The sequence below is a fragment of the Macaca fascicularis genome, chromosome 13 (genome assembly GCF_037993035.2).
Source record: "Macaca fascicularis isolate 582-1 chromosome 13, T2T-MFA8v1.1".
Lineage (NCBI taxonomy): Eukaryota > Metazoa > Chordata > Mammalia > Primates > Cercopithecidae > Macaca > Macaca fascicularis.
Genome location: NC_088387.1, coordinates 4165869 through 4181776, shown reverse-complemented (window position 1 = coordinate 4181776; position 15908 = coordinate 4165869). Strand labels below are relative to the sequence as shown.

The 15908-nt window shown below is 44.9% G+C and overlaps 1 protein-coding gene across 12 annotated transcripts in view; it reads left to right on the top strand.

Annotated features, from left to right (window-relative positions):
• The window catches only part of AFF3 (ALF transcription elongation factor 3), a 617822-nt gene that overhangs the window by 471459 nt on the left and 130455 nt on the right, over window positions 1-15908 (top strand). For all 12 annotated transcript variants that reach the window (XM_074011090.1, XM_065527510.2, XM_045368495.3 and 9 more), the window contains one exon: window positions 12960-13011. In XM_074011090.1, coding sequence (XP_073867191.1) covers window positions 12960-13011 — 52 coding nt within the window. The remainder of the gene's footprint in view (window positions 1-12959; window positions 13012-15908) is intronic.

Here is a 15908-nt window from a genome sequence, read left to right as displayed (position 1 = left end):
TTTTTAAGCTGGGAAGTTTCAGGTAACTTTAGTGATTTACTGTATGTCTTTACTGCATCCAAGAGAAATGGGGAAGAGATAAATCAGAGCAACAAGGGTACAGACTTACCTTGCCAAATGGTCAGTTTTACAGGATGTGTTTGCGAGCCTGCCTGCTGTGCAGTTTTCCTAGGACGTGGCTCCTAAACCCATTGCCCTGAGCTGAGCTTATTCCTCTTGTGGGCCACCTGCAGCTACATGTTAGTTTCTACTTCCCAGCTCTTCCGTGAAGCCGGTGCATACTGGAACCTTGTGGAGTGCCCGATCATAAGTAAACAGTAGCATCAGAATTAGTAGCAAGATTTGTCATTGACAGGTTTAACTGGGACAAAATGGGCCTTTAGGATCCCACTACCCACCAGGAAGAGTCAGTGGCGGTATGTATTTGTACTGATCCTGACCAAAGCCTCCCATTTCTCTTCCCTCAGCAATTCTACCTGCTTAAGTTTTCAGGATTGGCTGGCTGCAGTGGCTCATGCCTTTCATCCCAACACTTTGGGATGTCGAGGTGGGAGGATCACTTGAGTCTAGGAGTTTGAGACCAGCCTGGGCAACATAGCAGAACCTGTCTCAACAAAAAATACAAAAATGAGCTGGGCATGGTGGCACATGCCTGTAGTCCCAGCTACTTGGGAGGCTGAGGTGGGAAGATCACCTGAGTCCGGGGAGGTCAAGGCTGCAGCGAGCTGTGATTGTGCCTCGTGCCACTGCACTCCAGACTGGGCAACAGAGTGAGACGCTGTCTCAAAAAAAAATAAAAAAAATGTTTCAGGATCTTTGTTTTCACAGGCTTGCTGGTATACTCTATTAGGCAGCAAATATGGAAACTATTGCCATCCTAAAAGAGACAGAGAGCGGCTGAGGGCTTAGTGTGAGTGGGAAAAACAAAAACTCCTGGAAATGTGAACACCCTCACCTTCAGACCAGAGGTTTGAGCCTTTGCTGTCCGATATGGGAACCGCCAGCCACATGTGTCTATTGAGCACTTGAGATGTGTATCTTATCCTATTGAAATGACATGTTGTCTTAAATGAAATATATTATTAACATTAATTTCGCCTATTTCTCTTTTTTTTTTTTTCTTGAGGCGGAGTGTCGCTCTGTCGCCCAGGCCGGAGTGCAATGGCGCGATCTTGGCTCACTGCAACCTCAACCTCCTGGGTTCAAGCAATTCTCCTGCCTCAGCCTCCAAAATAGCTGAGATCACAGTCACACGCTACTACACCTGGCTAATTTTTGTATTTTTAGTAGAAACAGGGTTTCATCGTGTCGGCCAGGCTGGTCTCAAACTCCTGACCTCAGGTGATCCACCCACCTCGGCCTTCCAAAGTGCTGGGATTATAGGCATGTGCCACCATGCCCAGCCTCTCTTTTTTTTTTTTTTTTTTTTTTTTTTTTTTTTTTTTTTGACATTGAGTCTCGCTCTGTCGCCCAGGCTGGAGTGCAGTGACGCGATCTCAGCTCACTGCAACCTCTGCCTCCCGGGTTCAAGCGATTCTCCTGCCTCAGCCTCCTGAGTAGCTGGGGCCACAGGCACCCGCCACCACGGCCGGCTAATTTTCTGTATTTTTAGTAGAGACAGGGTTTCACCGTGTTAGCCAGGATGGTCTTGATCTCCTGACCTCGTGATCCACCCTCCTCGGCCTCCCAAAGTGCTGGGATTACAGGCATGAGCCACCACGCCCAGCCGTATTTTTTAATGTGAAGATCAGAAAAGTTTAAATTACCAACTTGTCTCATATTATACTTCTGTTGGACAACTCGAATGATAGCTATGAACGCTTTGGCTCAAGCAATTGGGAGCAGTCTTGAAGAAGGGACACATTAAATATCAAATACCGTCCACCAGCATACCAATCATTTATTGATATCTAACAAATTACTCCAAAGCATAGTAGCTTAAAACAGTATCTATTATGTCATAGTTTTCTGTGGGTCAGGAATGTGAGCTTAGCTCAGTGGGGTCCCCTGGCCCAGGGTCTGACACAGGGCTGCCGTCGAGGACTATAGTCATCTCAAAGCTTGACCGGGGAAACATGCATTTCTTGTGTCTGCTGGCAGGGGCTGTTTCCTTCTGAGTTGTTGGGCTGAGAGCCTCAGTTCCTCAGTGGCTGTTGTCCAGAGGTTGTCCTCAGTTCCTTGCCATGGGGACTCACAACGTGGCAGTTTGCTTTGTCAAAGCAAGCCAGCAAGAAGTGCAAAAGAGCATGCATGCTGGCAAGCAGAAGTCACCGAATCTCACAAGTGACATCCCTGTTGGCACTATGCTGTTCAATAGGGGCCAGTCGCTGCTGCAGCCCCCTCAGGGGAAGGCATTACACAAGGGTGTGAATAGCAGGAGGCAGGGCTCATCAGGAACCTTCCTACTCACAGATAAGAGTCCAGGCGAAGCACTGTGGTTCACATGTGTAATCCCAACCCCAACACGTTGGGAGGCCAAGGTGGGAGGATTGCTTGAGCCCAGGAGTTCAAGGCCAGTCTGGGCAACATCGTGAGATCCCCATCTCTACAAAAATATTTTTAAAAATTAGCTAGGCATTCACTAATTGGGAGGTCTCCTGAATTAGCTATGTGGGAGGCTGAGGTAGTAGGAGGATCGCTTGAGCCATGATCACACCACCACACTCCAGCCTGGGCAACAGAGTGAGACCCTGCCTCAAAAACAAAAGATTCCAGTTAGCCTTCTATTTGTCCACCACACAGCTGCTCTTTAACATCCGGTACTGACTCTAATGGGTCTCCATTCATTTACATGCTAATACATACACTCTGAAATAATAGAAACTCTAAGCAATTGTGATGGTGGAGGATGAAAGTAGGAAGTGGGCAAGTAGAGACAAGGCTGGAAGGGGGACATTTCACTGGATACCTTTTTCTACTTGGAGATATTTTAGCCATGTTTATGTATTGTCTTTTTTTTTTTTTTTTTTTTTTTTTTTTTTGAGACGGAGTCTCGCTCTGTCGCCCAGGCTGGAGTGCTGTGGCCGGATCTCAGCTCACTGCAAGCTCCGCCTCCCGGGTTCCCGCCATTCTCCTGCCTCAGCCTCCTGAGTATCTGGGACTACAGGCGCCCGCCACCTTGCCCGGCTAGTTTTTTGTATTTTTTAGTAGAGACGGGGTTTCACCGTGTTAGCCAGGATGGTCTCGATCTCCTGACCTCGTGATCCACCCGTCTCGGCCTACCAAAGTGCTGGGATTACAGGCTTGAGCCACCGCGCCCGGCCGTATTGTCTTTTTTTAAAAAGAGGTCTATAAAACTGAGGGAAGGAAACCGCCTCCGTTCCCCCACACACTCGGTGCTAGGCTGTCCTTCCTTTGCAGGACTGTCACCCTGTGGAGGGTGGCTGGCCTTCCCTGGCCTCGCCGGCTCTCCCAGGACAGCGCAGGTATGCCCTCCTCCAGCTAGTGTTTCCTGAGCCCCTGGTCTGTAATAGCACATGTCTGCTCTAGAGCTCATTCCACCTTGTTAAAATCATGGGGTTACCCATCTCTGTCCCCTACTAACCAGGAGCCCTTTGAGAGCAAGTCCAAAGCCTTTGTGGAATTTGTATTCCAGTGATGGGCTCCGCTGATTGAGTGAAAGAGCAGCAGTTCCTAGCAGTTCCCGATTCTCTTTGGGATCCCCACTGTGGACAGGCAGTCACTGTGGGTGAGATCTGATTAGGAATACATACCAGGGCAGTGTCTAGGTGTCGGGGCCTCAGGTCCCCACCGTTCGGCCCTCCCTAATATGCCCTCAGAGGCCCCTCTAGGGAGCCTCACAGACTCTGCTTTCAGCTGCTAGCTCCAGATATATACAGCATTGTGGGAAGGAGGTGTGGCCCAGCTCACTGATTCCCACAGTGTGGCCCCTGGGCCAGCAGCCTTAGCATCACCTGGGGACTTACGAGAAACACCAACTTGGGGCGAGGTCTGCTCCAGACCTACTGATACGGTTTGGCTGTGTCCCCACCCAAATCTCATCTTCAATTGTAGCTCCCATAATTCCACGCGTTGTGGGAGGGACCTGGGGGGGAGATAACTGAATCACGGGGCGGTTTTCCCCCATGCTGTTCTCATGGCGGTGAATACGTCTCACAAGCTGATGGTTTTATAAGGGGTTTCCGTTTTGGCTTGGTTCTCATTCTCTCTTTGCCTGCTGCCATGTAAGACATGATTTCATCTACTGCCATGATTGTGAGGCCTCCCCAGCCACGTGGAACTATAAGTCCATTAAACCTCTTTTTCTTTATAAATTACCCAGTCTAGGGTATATCTTTATCAGCAGCGTGAAAACGGACTAATTTACACCTGCTAAATCAGAAACCCTTGGGGATGGGACCAGCAATGGAGCTTTTAACTAGTGTTCTAATGCAGGCTCAAGCTTGAGAGTCACTGGCCTAACTTTCATGCCTAAAGCTCCTAAGGAGCTTTCTACTTCCCCACAGCTAAGTAAGAGCAATTCATGCTCTAAGAACACATACTCCTTTGTAAACATTTTCCCACAGCACTCTCAAAGCCTTTACTTCCCCGAGGACTGATCAGATGAGGAACTTAGTACACTCCGCCTATGAAATGATTTGAAAAGAAAAATGTGGACTATTTTTCAGAGCTTTCATTGGGAAGTCCTCATTTATAGATTACCTCTTGTTAAAATGTGGAGAGCAGTATTTTGGTATTTTCTGTGTCTGACTGGTGAAGGCTGTGTACTCCCCAGCAATGCTTTCTCTACTTTGATACCAGGTGACTTTATTTTTTTCCCAAGCTATGCCACTTATTATTTCAGTTACCTTGAAGAGTATTTTGTGATTTCATGCTTTTCTACATGTGTCTTCATGGTGGGATTTGGGAACAAGCTGTTCCTTGAAAGAACTGAAGGATTATGTAGGATTTTTGAGAGGACACAGACTTCTGGTGATATGTGGAACAGAGCCTAGAGAACGTGGTGAAAGGTCTTCTGAGACACTGCAGGTTACTTTATTGTTCTGTTCGCCATCTTCTTATACGTCATCTGAATTTATTTATTCGTTCTAACAGGATTTTATTTGGTAGCATCCCTACAATTTTCTATATACAGGATCGTGTCATCTGCAGAGACAGTTCTACCTCCTCTTCCATTTGGACGCCTTTTATTTTTTTCTCTTGCCTAATTGCTCTGGCTAGGACATCCAGTCCTGTGTTGAATAGAATAAGAGTGGGTGTCCTTTTCTTGTTCCTGATCTTAGAGGAAAAGTTTTCCATCTTTGACCATTGAGTCTGATGTTAACTGTGGGCTTGTCAAATATGATATGGCCTTACTGTGTTAAGGTGTATTCCATCCATACCTACTTTGTTAAGTGTTTTAATTTTAAAAAATGTTGAATTTTGTCAAATGCGTTTTCTGCATCTATGGAAATGATCAACTTATATGTCATCTGATTTTATTAACGTAAAGATCCTCTTAGGTTGTTTTTTTTTCGTTTTAAAAAGTTTCATTTTTAATTGACAGATAGTAACTATAGATATTTGTGGAGTAAGTGTGATGTTTAGATACATATATACATTATAGAACCATCAAATCAGGATAATTAACATATCCATCACTTCAAATATTTATTGTTTCTTTGTAGTGAGAACATTTAAAATCCATTATTTTAGCCATTTAGAAATACATAATATGTTACTATTAACTATAGTCACTATACTGTGTAATAGATCATCAGAACCTTATTCTATCATTCAGTTCTCTTTTTAACTACCAAAAAGCTATCAGGTGTGAGTGTGGGGGTCATATTTCACTATAATAGGGAAGAGTCTAAAGAATACTAGAGCTGACTGGTTAGTACAGACACTTCCCATGTCTCAAGCCCAGGTAGGGAGCTGGCACCATCCCCCGGTTCAGTAGTCGGCATTCCCTGTGCAGGAGAACCTGGGCACAGTCTGGCTGTTGCCTTTGTTCTTGTTTCAGGGATGGGATGCCTCTTCAGTGTTACATGTTTATAGGACTAGAGCCTGAGAGGGAGGTTTTATGCCACATACCATATTACATGGGGAATATCTTCATAAAGTGTTCAGACATTCTGTTTATACAGCACTCCACTGTCTGGAAGCACTGCCACATCCCACATCCATTTTCTGTTGAATTTTAGAACACCCCTTTGGCACATGTAACTTGAACTATTAGGAAATGGAGAACTTCACCTAGGACTCCACAATCCTGTTGGATCTTGGTGCCATTTACTCAAATGCCAACCTATTTGTTTTACTTTCAACTGAGTAGTATCAGATCATCTCATTCTCCAGCAGTCTTCCTGGACATTCTACCCATTGGTAAAGGCACAGAACCAAGGAATTCAGACCAGTAAGAGGATATAGCGGTTGTTTTATCCAACTCTCACTTTAGAGATGTGGAAACAATGTCTAGGGGAAGTGAATGATTTGCCGAAGTTCACGGAGCTAGTTAAGAACAGAATTAGACTATAATACTGGATAGCCTCCAAGCTGCCATTTCAAAACTTATTTCACCACCCCAGACTCTGTGACACTGACTGTTTCTTCTTATGACTGTTGATTTCCATTTTCCTTTTATTTCTGTTTATTTTCTATTAATATAGTTATGCGTACTGTTGGGAAAGACAGTTGGCTGATTGAGATTTTGAAGACACACATCATCCAGCATCTCAGCAGGATTTGGCAGGTTTCCCAAATGAGATTGGCTTTTGAGAGGGTCTTCTAGGGTAGGAGATGAGATGCCATCCCCCAGGGAAGATGGGCCTGCAGAGAAGGTGGCAAGTGGATTCAGCACATCAGTGGAGAAAAGGACCATCAGAAGTTGCTGTAGCTAACTAAAAATAAGGTCCTAAACATAAGCGAGACAGTGCACCTTCACCCCAGGTTCAACGTGGCAGAGTTACAGGATCATGGATGATTTCACTTACAATCAGAACAGGTCCTGGGAAGGAGGCAGTCCAGGAAGGAGATATGCATGAGCAAATACCACCTTGCTATGGACCAAAATTGCTTCAAAAGATGTAGAGATCCCTGGGTTTTAAAACATCAGAGTTGGAAACACTTAGGTCAAGTAGAGCAGCCCTTCATCTTGTTCCTGATTTCTCCATTTGCCTCCTGACTAAGGGACTTCATCTGTGCTTTGGATGCACGAAATTGCCAAGGCCTAGAGTGAGCCCACGCTAGCCTTCCCTGTTCCCAGTTAGCTGGGATGGCATGAGCTAAGTTCTTACCAACAAATGCCGAGAAGAAGGTGGTTACTTGTTAATGAAAATCACCACAGGCAGATGGTAGCACTGACCCTGACAAAGCAGTAGACTTCAGAAAGAATGAAATGAGTTGTATAACTTTCCCTCCCGTGTTCCAGGCAGTGGAGATGATGGCTTGGGGAATACCTGCAGAGAGGTGCACTTGCATAATGAATAGGCTCTCGGGCAATGCTAATTGTTAGATATTTGCATATATGAATATGTTTAATGGAGATTCATAAACATTTGTCTTTGGCTTTAAATCTCACATGGGTGGAGATAGTAGCAGCACCAGCTATAGAAACAAATCTGAAAATCAAACAGCCCAATTAAAACTCAGATTTTTTAAAAAACCGTTAAAACAAAGCAAAATGAAATGAACTTTAAAGGACTAAAGGATTCCGATCTGTTAAGGGCCCCAAATGACAACTAATTCAGGGAAAATCCTATTAATTAAAAACCACTGCTCTGTGAAATGGCTGCCATTACACTTGTAGGTAGTTAATGTGCCCGTTTGCAATACCTGTGGAAGATACAGATGAGCTCTGGCAGCCGTTGGCCATCTGTTAAGTGTAGGCTGCTATTTCTGCTTCCCAAGAAATTTTAGGCCTCAAAAATGCAGGCGCCAGCTACAACATAAGTGTATCACTTGCTCAATTAAGAAAATAATACACACAGGGAAGTTATGGTAATCAAATGTTAACATTGCAAAGGTGGTATTGAATTACTCCCTTTTCTGAAAAGTACTGAGTTTACCTTCAAATGACACAGTTGGGTTCTGCAAAAGTTGTATATGCCAGAGCTTCACAATTTGAAGGCATTTAAAAATAGGTAAAATGACATGCTGATTTGAATGTCATGTGTGAGGGGAACCACCTCTGGGAGACGGTACGTGCACCTTCTGTAGATAGGTGCCTGCCACACAGTGGACACAGAAGTAATTGAAAGAATCAACAGTTGGAGGTTTGGCCAGGCATGGTAGCCAGTGTCTGTAGTCCCAGATACGCGGGAGGCTGAGGTGGGAGGATTGCTGAGCCTACGAGTTTGAGGCTGCAGTGAGCTATGATTGCGCCACTGCACTCCAGCCTAGATGACAGAGCAAGACCCTGTGTCTGAAGCAAAGCAAAACAACAGTTGGGAGTTTGGATGCTGGTTCCACTGGTGGTGATGAGGCATGTTTCCTTCATCTTTCCCTTTCAGAAAGTAAAAGGTCCTCCAAGGTAGTGCTCGGCAAACTGCAAATGGACCTGTTTATCTTTGGCTCCCTCTTTAGAGTTCTGAATGCAAGTTCCGTTGCATCCTTTCCTCTACGGAGCTCCTGCACGGCCCTCTCTCCCTGCATGAAAGTGTGAGCCGGTGTAGCTGGGGGCTCAGAACCCTTCGACTCCTTGTCTGGGAGGGTGTTAGGACATGCCCAACGATCACTGTAAGGACAGGTTCCCAAGTGAAAATGGGTGGACTCTCAATCACTTAATTGCACATTAAAAAAAATCTTGTTTGTGTCCTTAAAGCATCACAGTTCTCACGTACCTGGTTCAGACTCTACTGTAAAATCACTATGAGGTGCTAACGTGGAGTGTCCCTGATAGTAGTTTGATAACTCTTCAGTGTTAAGGCCATGATGTTCAGATCTGTCCACACCTCAGGTTGCACCTCTGCTCTCAATTCAAAAAGTTCAATTTTTTTTTTTCGAGACAGGGTCTCATGCCCAGGCTGGAGTGCAGTGGTACAATCTCGGCTCACTGTAGCCTCGACCGCTAAGACTCAGGTGATCCTCCTACCTCAGCCTCCCTAGTAGCTGGATTTACAGGTCCATACCACCGTGCCTATCTAATTTTTATATTTTTTTATAGAGATGGGATTTTGCCATATTGCCCAGGCTGGTCTCGAACTCTTGGGCTCGATGATCCACCAGCCTCGGCCTCCCAAAATGCTGGGATTACAGGAGCAAGCCACCGCGCCCAGCCAAAAAGTTCAATTTTAGTACCTATTTTATTTCAGCTTCCCCATTGTCATCTGGCAACGCCTTCTTGACTCCTCGTGGAGGGACTCCTGGCCTCGTGGCCACCTGCTGGCTCCCAGGGCGGACCTCCCCGGGCACTGGGGCTGATGGGCATGCTTTCTGTCGTGTCGACATAAAGCCACTCAGACCAGCTGACAGCAGTTACAGGCCAAAATATATTCCCTCCACCATCTCTCCACCCTTTCTTTTCAAAACGGCCTGAAAGTAGAGCCAATGGCTCTGTTTTAAGGCATCATTACAAAGACATCTCAGAGTCTCTCAACTTGTTTATCCACATACGTTTCTTAAATGCTCTGAGGCCCACTTCCCTCCTAGGGAAAAGGGAATATTGGTAAAAATGAGCATTGATTGGAGGCTCCCTGGTGTAAGGTCCCACGCTTAGCACTATCCAAGGATTGTGGAGTAAGTTCTCTGGGAAGCCCTCTGAGGCAGGTCCCCGAGCTCTGGGCTAGATGAAAGGCAGAGCTAGCATTCGTCCTGGGCAGTGTGACCCTGGAGTCCCTGCTGTGACCAGCACTGTCGCAGCTCCCTATAGCGCCCACCTCCCACCTTGGAGGAGTTGCTGTAGGGAAACCCCGTCTCTACTAAAAATACAAAAAAAAAAAAAAAAATTAGCCGGGCGTGGTGGCAGGTGCCTGTAGTCCCAGCTACTCGGGAGGCTGAGGCAGGAGAATGGTGTGAACCTGGGAGGCGGAGCTTGCAGTGAGCCGAGATGGCGCCACCGCACTCCAGCCTGGGTGACAGACCCAGACTCTGTCTCAAAACAAAAAGAAAAAATAAGAAAGCAGAGGGTTCCTGCTCTCAGTCTGCAGGGAGCCCGGGTCTCCTCGGGGTGTGCCTCTGTGCCTGTCGGGGCTGGGATGCGGCGGGGCCATAGTCATCTTTCCCAGGTCTGTGATTTCGTGCTTTGGAAATAGCACCACCCAGGGTTGCTCTGGGAATGTTATATCAGCTGTGTGATTTTGTGTTTCCATGGCCAGTTTCTCGTACTTCGAGGTATTCTGAAGTTTAATTAGATTTGAATTTCTCTTGAAGTCTCTCTTGAAGGCAGAGTATTTTTACCTGTGATTTGTTGTTTTCAGAACCCAGCCAGAAACACAGTCAATTCATTTTTTTAATATAAGAGAGGTAAAGTCAGCAACAGAGTGATGATGATCCACAAAGCAAGGTTGATCTCTGACTGCTTTTCTTCTGGAAATGGTGATGAGATAGATGAGTCTCTTTACAGAAGCACAAATGCTTAGCCCCAGAGGCGCACCTCACACGAGATCGTGGTGCAGGGGACTCTGAGATTCACACAGACACGTGTCTATGTGTGGATACGTTTAGCATATGTTTGAAATAAACCAAAGTAAGCTGCATTCCCTACCTTGAAAGAGAGCCTCCCAAAGCCTTTTGACTGTTGTGACTTTCAGCCATGTCAGCCTCATGTGGTGACTGAGTTGCACGGCTAGTTTGCAGCCAGCCTAAGCACCCTCACTTTGGGGCATGTTGGGCCTTCCTGTTTGGGGGAATGATGGCCTTCCAATCCGTGCACACTATTGTCCACTTAAACATTAAATTTCCCAGCCACACAGCTTCCATCTGACAGCAAGGGGGTTATTAACCATGATTATGTGAGTCCTCCCCACTCTTTCCTCCCCCACCAGCTGGACCACCCACCTTTAAAAGACCTAGCGCTTGCTGGACAGTCCTAGAGATTAAACCACACTGCGGTGGTGGTTTACCCAAAAGAGGGCATGGCAGTGGACGCAAGGACCTGTCCCCTTCTCTAGTCTTTTTCATTAGGAAGAAATCTGTGCCTTTGGGTAGGAAAATGGTCTTGGGTAGGCGCCTCAGCCCAGCCAGCAAACTGGTATTGTGCTCTGTGCTGCCCTGTGCTCGTCACTGGGGACTCAAGGACAAAGGAAACACGGCCGGCTTCCCCAGGCTGCTCCCAAACAATGCTCTAATAAATCACCAAGAGTTCTCTTCTCTTTGAAGCCAAGCCTATGTGTCTGGGAGGTGAAGGAAATGAATGGCATGCCAGACGTGCAGAGGAATTGGGGGGTGCCGCTCTACAGCCTCTGCTGACGTGTTCATTTGTTCACTTGTGGTTTAAATAATACAAGAACGACACCTCTCAGCATGGGGAGATGAGCAGGAGCCTGTGAGGAAGCAGATTTGGTGCCCTGATGGCAATGCCCTAAATCATACCCCAAAAACTACTTAGAAGTTTCTCCGTTGTGTTCTCTAGAACAAATAGAAGGGTTTTTGTACTTGACGAAACTGGGGAGCATATTTATTTTGTAGACTCACGACGGAATCTAAAGCGACGGAATCTAAAGCAGGATTCGACCTTAGGATTGCCCTCTATAACCCGTCACTTCACAAATAGGGAAACGGGGGCAGGGTGCATGAAGCGACTCGCCCCAAATGCATAGACAGGTGCGGCAGAGCCTGGGCCATGCCTTATCCTGCCAGTTCTTTACCCCCTAGTTTGCCCCAAAAGTGACTGAAATGACTTCCACGAATGTTCAGAAGCATGTATCAGTGATGGGCCTACAACTGGCTTTTAAAGGACACCGGGTACATTTTAGGGGACAGCCTTTGGAAGCTGGCTTCAATGAGGCCTTTGAGCACAAGGACTCAGCGGCCTTCGCACTGATGTGTGGAGCCCCAGGGTCCCTCAGAAGCAGGCTCTCCCCTGCTCCCTCAGAGCGTCTCTGCGTGGAGAGCACGCTTTTATACAGTGCTCTTCTGAGTAAGATTTCTTTTGAAGTGAATTAATCTGAAAACTACTATTCTATAAAGAAACAATTTAGCCATGCTGAAAAGAATACAGTGTTATCATCACAAATAACAGAGTCTGAAGTTGTGTTTCTTTTTTTCACTTTTAACCTCATGCTTCCCCGCTGTCTCCTCAGGATGAATGGGGGGATCTGGGTGGGCTGGGGAATCACCTTCACAGGCTTTTCTGAACACGCCCTCCTGCTTGGTTTCCCCACTAGATAGGATCTGGGGGACAACATCTTTTCCAGCTCTTTGACTGATGGATGGCCTGAGAAGCTTCGCTCACAACTCAAGTTTATGGCTTTATGGCTCTTGTTCTCTTCTCTCTTTACCATGAAAGCCCCTGGGGCAGGCATGGAGACACAGCCCATTACTGGGAGCTTGGAAAACACTAAACAAGTAATTGTGGAATGCCAACTGCCCAGGGGAAAAGCCCCTATGTATTTGGGAGAAAGAAAAAAAGCATCTTCTTTTTTATTGCTATTTTCAGGAATGTGTGATATTTTGATACAGGTATTCAATGTGTAATGATCAAATCAGGGTAACTAGGATATTCGTCACCTCAAATATTTATCTTTTCTTCCTGTTGGGAACATTCCAATTCTTCTCTTCTAGCTATTTTGAAATATACAATACGTTATTGTTAAGTATTATTTCCCTGCTAACACAGCATCTTCTGAAAGCTGCCCGTCTTAGGTGATGACTGTTGTGAGGGTTAATTTTTGTGATGGGACTGTCTGCTATTTCCTAAGTGCATCAGAGGAGAAGTGCATAAAAAGGAAAGAAAAAAAATAGGAAATCAAATAGACTTATTTCCGAAATGTTGCTCTATTAGCAACATTAAGGTGATATTTTGATGCTGAATTATTCTGAATCCACTAACTATCGGTACCTCTTTGTCCTTCTTTCAGAATGCTGGAAGATGACCTTAAGCTAAGCAGTGATGAAGAGGAGAATGAACAGGTAAGATTCTCTTTTATGTCAGCATCCTTTGGAGGTGACACTGAGAACAGTGACCTGGTGGACTGTGCTGGGTTTTAACGGAGCTGAATGGTGGCACTCAGGATGCTGGTCTTTCGTCTGCTAAGTGTGAGCTTCTATGCAGTTGGGTCAGTATGTTAAAATAGCTTGCCCATAATTTCCCTTAAGCCTTGAATTCTGTAGTTTTTATGATGTTGAGACCACCAATGGGTATTATAAGGAAGCTAAGATCAGGCTTCCCTCAGAAATAGAGCCCTTTTTTTTCCTTTTTTTTGTGTGTGTGTGTCTCTGTGTGTGTGTGTTTGTGTGTGTGTGTTTGTGTGTGTGTTTGTGTGTGTCTCTGTGTGTGTGTGTTTGTGTGTGTGTGTCTCTGTGTGTTTGTGTGTGTGTGTTTATGTGTGTGTCTCTGTGTGTGTGTTTGTGTGTGTCTCTGTGTGTGTGTTTGTGTGTGTTTTTGTGTGTGTGTGTGTGTCTGTGTGTGTGTTTGTGTGTGTGTGTCTCTGTGTGTGTTTGTGTGTGTGTGTCTCTGTGTGTGTGTTTGTGTGTGTCTGTGTGTGTTTGTGTGTTTGTGTGTGTGTTTGTGTGTGTCTGTGTGTGTGTGTGTCTGTGTGTGTGTTTGTGTGTGTTTGTATGTGTGTGTGTTTGTGTGTGTGTGTCTCTGTGTGTGTTTGTGTGTGTCTCTGTGTGTGTGTTTGTGTGTGTGTCTCTGTGTGTGTGTTTGTGTGTGTCTGTGTGTGTTTGTCTGTGTGTTTGTGTGTGTGTTTGTGTGTGTCTGTGTGTGTGTGTCTCTGTGTGTGTGTTTGTGTGTCTCTGTGTGTGTGTTTGTGTGTGTGTCTCTGTGTGTGTGTTTGTGTGTGTTTGTGTGTTTGTGTGTGTGTGTGTTTGTGTGTGTGTGTTTGTGTGTGTGTGTCTGTGTGTGTCTCTGTGTGTGTGTGTGTTTGTGTGTGTGTGTGTGTGTGTCTCTGTGTGTGTGTGTGTGTTTGTGTGTGTGTGTGTGTTTGTGTGTGTGTGTATTTAGCTAACCAGCCTTCTGGAGATCAAACATATGACCTTAACTTCATCAGCACGCAACAGGCAATCTGTAACATTAAATATTGAGAAGTCTTATACAGATATTATTAACATTGAGAAGGAGCAAACGTAGAGGTGAGCCAAAATGATGAATAAAAAATAATCATGCTCGGTATAGGCTGTTTGTCTTAAATGATAAATGTGCTTGAAATATTCTCCCCTGGTGTTGATTTATCAGCTCCAGACATCAGTTAGGGGGTTATAAATACTCTTCTGATCAGTCAGTTAAGGTGAAAAAATATCCACTTAACATTCATCACTTTCACTTCTGCATTTCAAGAAATGTTTGTATTTCAAAGCAAGTTTAAAAACACTAAAGGCAGATTTTTCTACACTTCTATTTTCTTTTTCTCATCCCCCATGTTGCATTTTGTCAAGTTTAGATACATGTGATGTGTAGAAAATTCAGAGAGGCTTTTTTTAATAAGTCATTTTTGTATGCAATACAAAATACTAATGCTATTCTATTGGTTTTGGAATAGTGAACTTAATAGAAAAGTATCATGAAATGCTATGCAGATGATTTGCTGTCTAGACATGCAAATACAAATAATGTACAGAGAGAGCAAGCAGAGGTTAAATAAAAGTCAAAGGAGAGGTTGGGCACGGTGGCTCACGCCTATAATCCCAGCACTTTGGGAGGCCGAGGCCGGCAGATCACGAGGTCAGGACATCGAGACCATCCTGGCTGGCACGGTGAAACCGTCTCTACTAAAAATACAAAAAGTTAGCCTGGCGTGGTGGCAGGTGCCTGTAGTCCCAGCTACTGGGGAGGCTGAGGCAGGAGAATGGCCTGAACCCAGGAGGCAGAGCTTGCAGTGAGCCGAGATCGCACCACTGCACTCCAGCCTGGGCAACAGAGCGAGACTCTGTCTCAAAAAAAAAAAAAAAAGTCAAAGGAGAATTTCAAGTAAGAGTATCTGAGCATAGCATAGCTATGAGGTCACAAAAAGAGGTTACTCATCTCATGGGAGAAACTGAGGCACCAAAAAGGTAGAAGAGCTTGAGGAGTCTGGAAACCAGATTGGCAGGTGGAGAATACCCAGTGGAAGAAGGTTAACTGGGCAAAGAAGGCCACTGAGGCTTTGAGTTTTTTAGAGATCTGTTGATTTGTTTCCAGGGCAGCCAGATATCTGCCACACAGCAGTCTCAGCCGAAATGGAGAATGGCTTCACTCCTAATTTTGGCTTCTTATCTACATGACGATAAGCAAATGATTTCACCTCTTTGTGTTTTTTCCCATTAAGTGGCCTGGATACATAGATTATGGATTAAATCATATCAAACATGTAAATTGTGTATGCTTTTTATTAGAAAAAGGGTTCACAGACTATTTCAATCTGCAAACCTTTTTAAATTTGGAAATAATTTCCTGAGCTATTTCCAGGAAGTATTTCCAATGAAAACTCAATTTTAATAAACATTACTAATGACATACTATACATGTTCTCCAAGGCAGCGAGAGCTTTTAGTTGACTCATTTTGCTTTTTAAGCTACTCCCTTCCATTCCGTATTCACTGATAATATTGTGTTATGAATGTACAGGTCAGATCCTTTATTCTTGCATTTAATTCCTATGTGAATATACCTTCCTATTTTTGCAATAAAAGGAACTGACAGAATGAATAATTTTTATACAGTAATCCCTTTTTCCTAATTAAGACTCCAGACAGTGGTTTCACATATGATACTTTAAGTTATTGCTTCAACAGTAATTGCATTAAGTTGTCCTGCTTTGGCCTGTAATTATACCCTGGTCTAATCACAAAATTGTAATTCCCCTACTTTTAAACAAGACAAATGATAC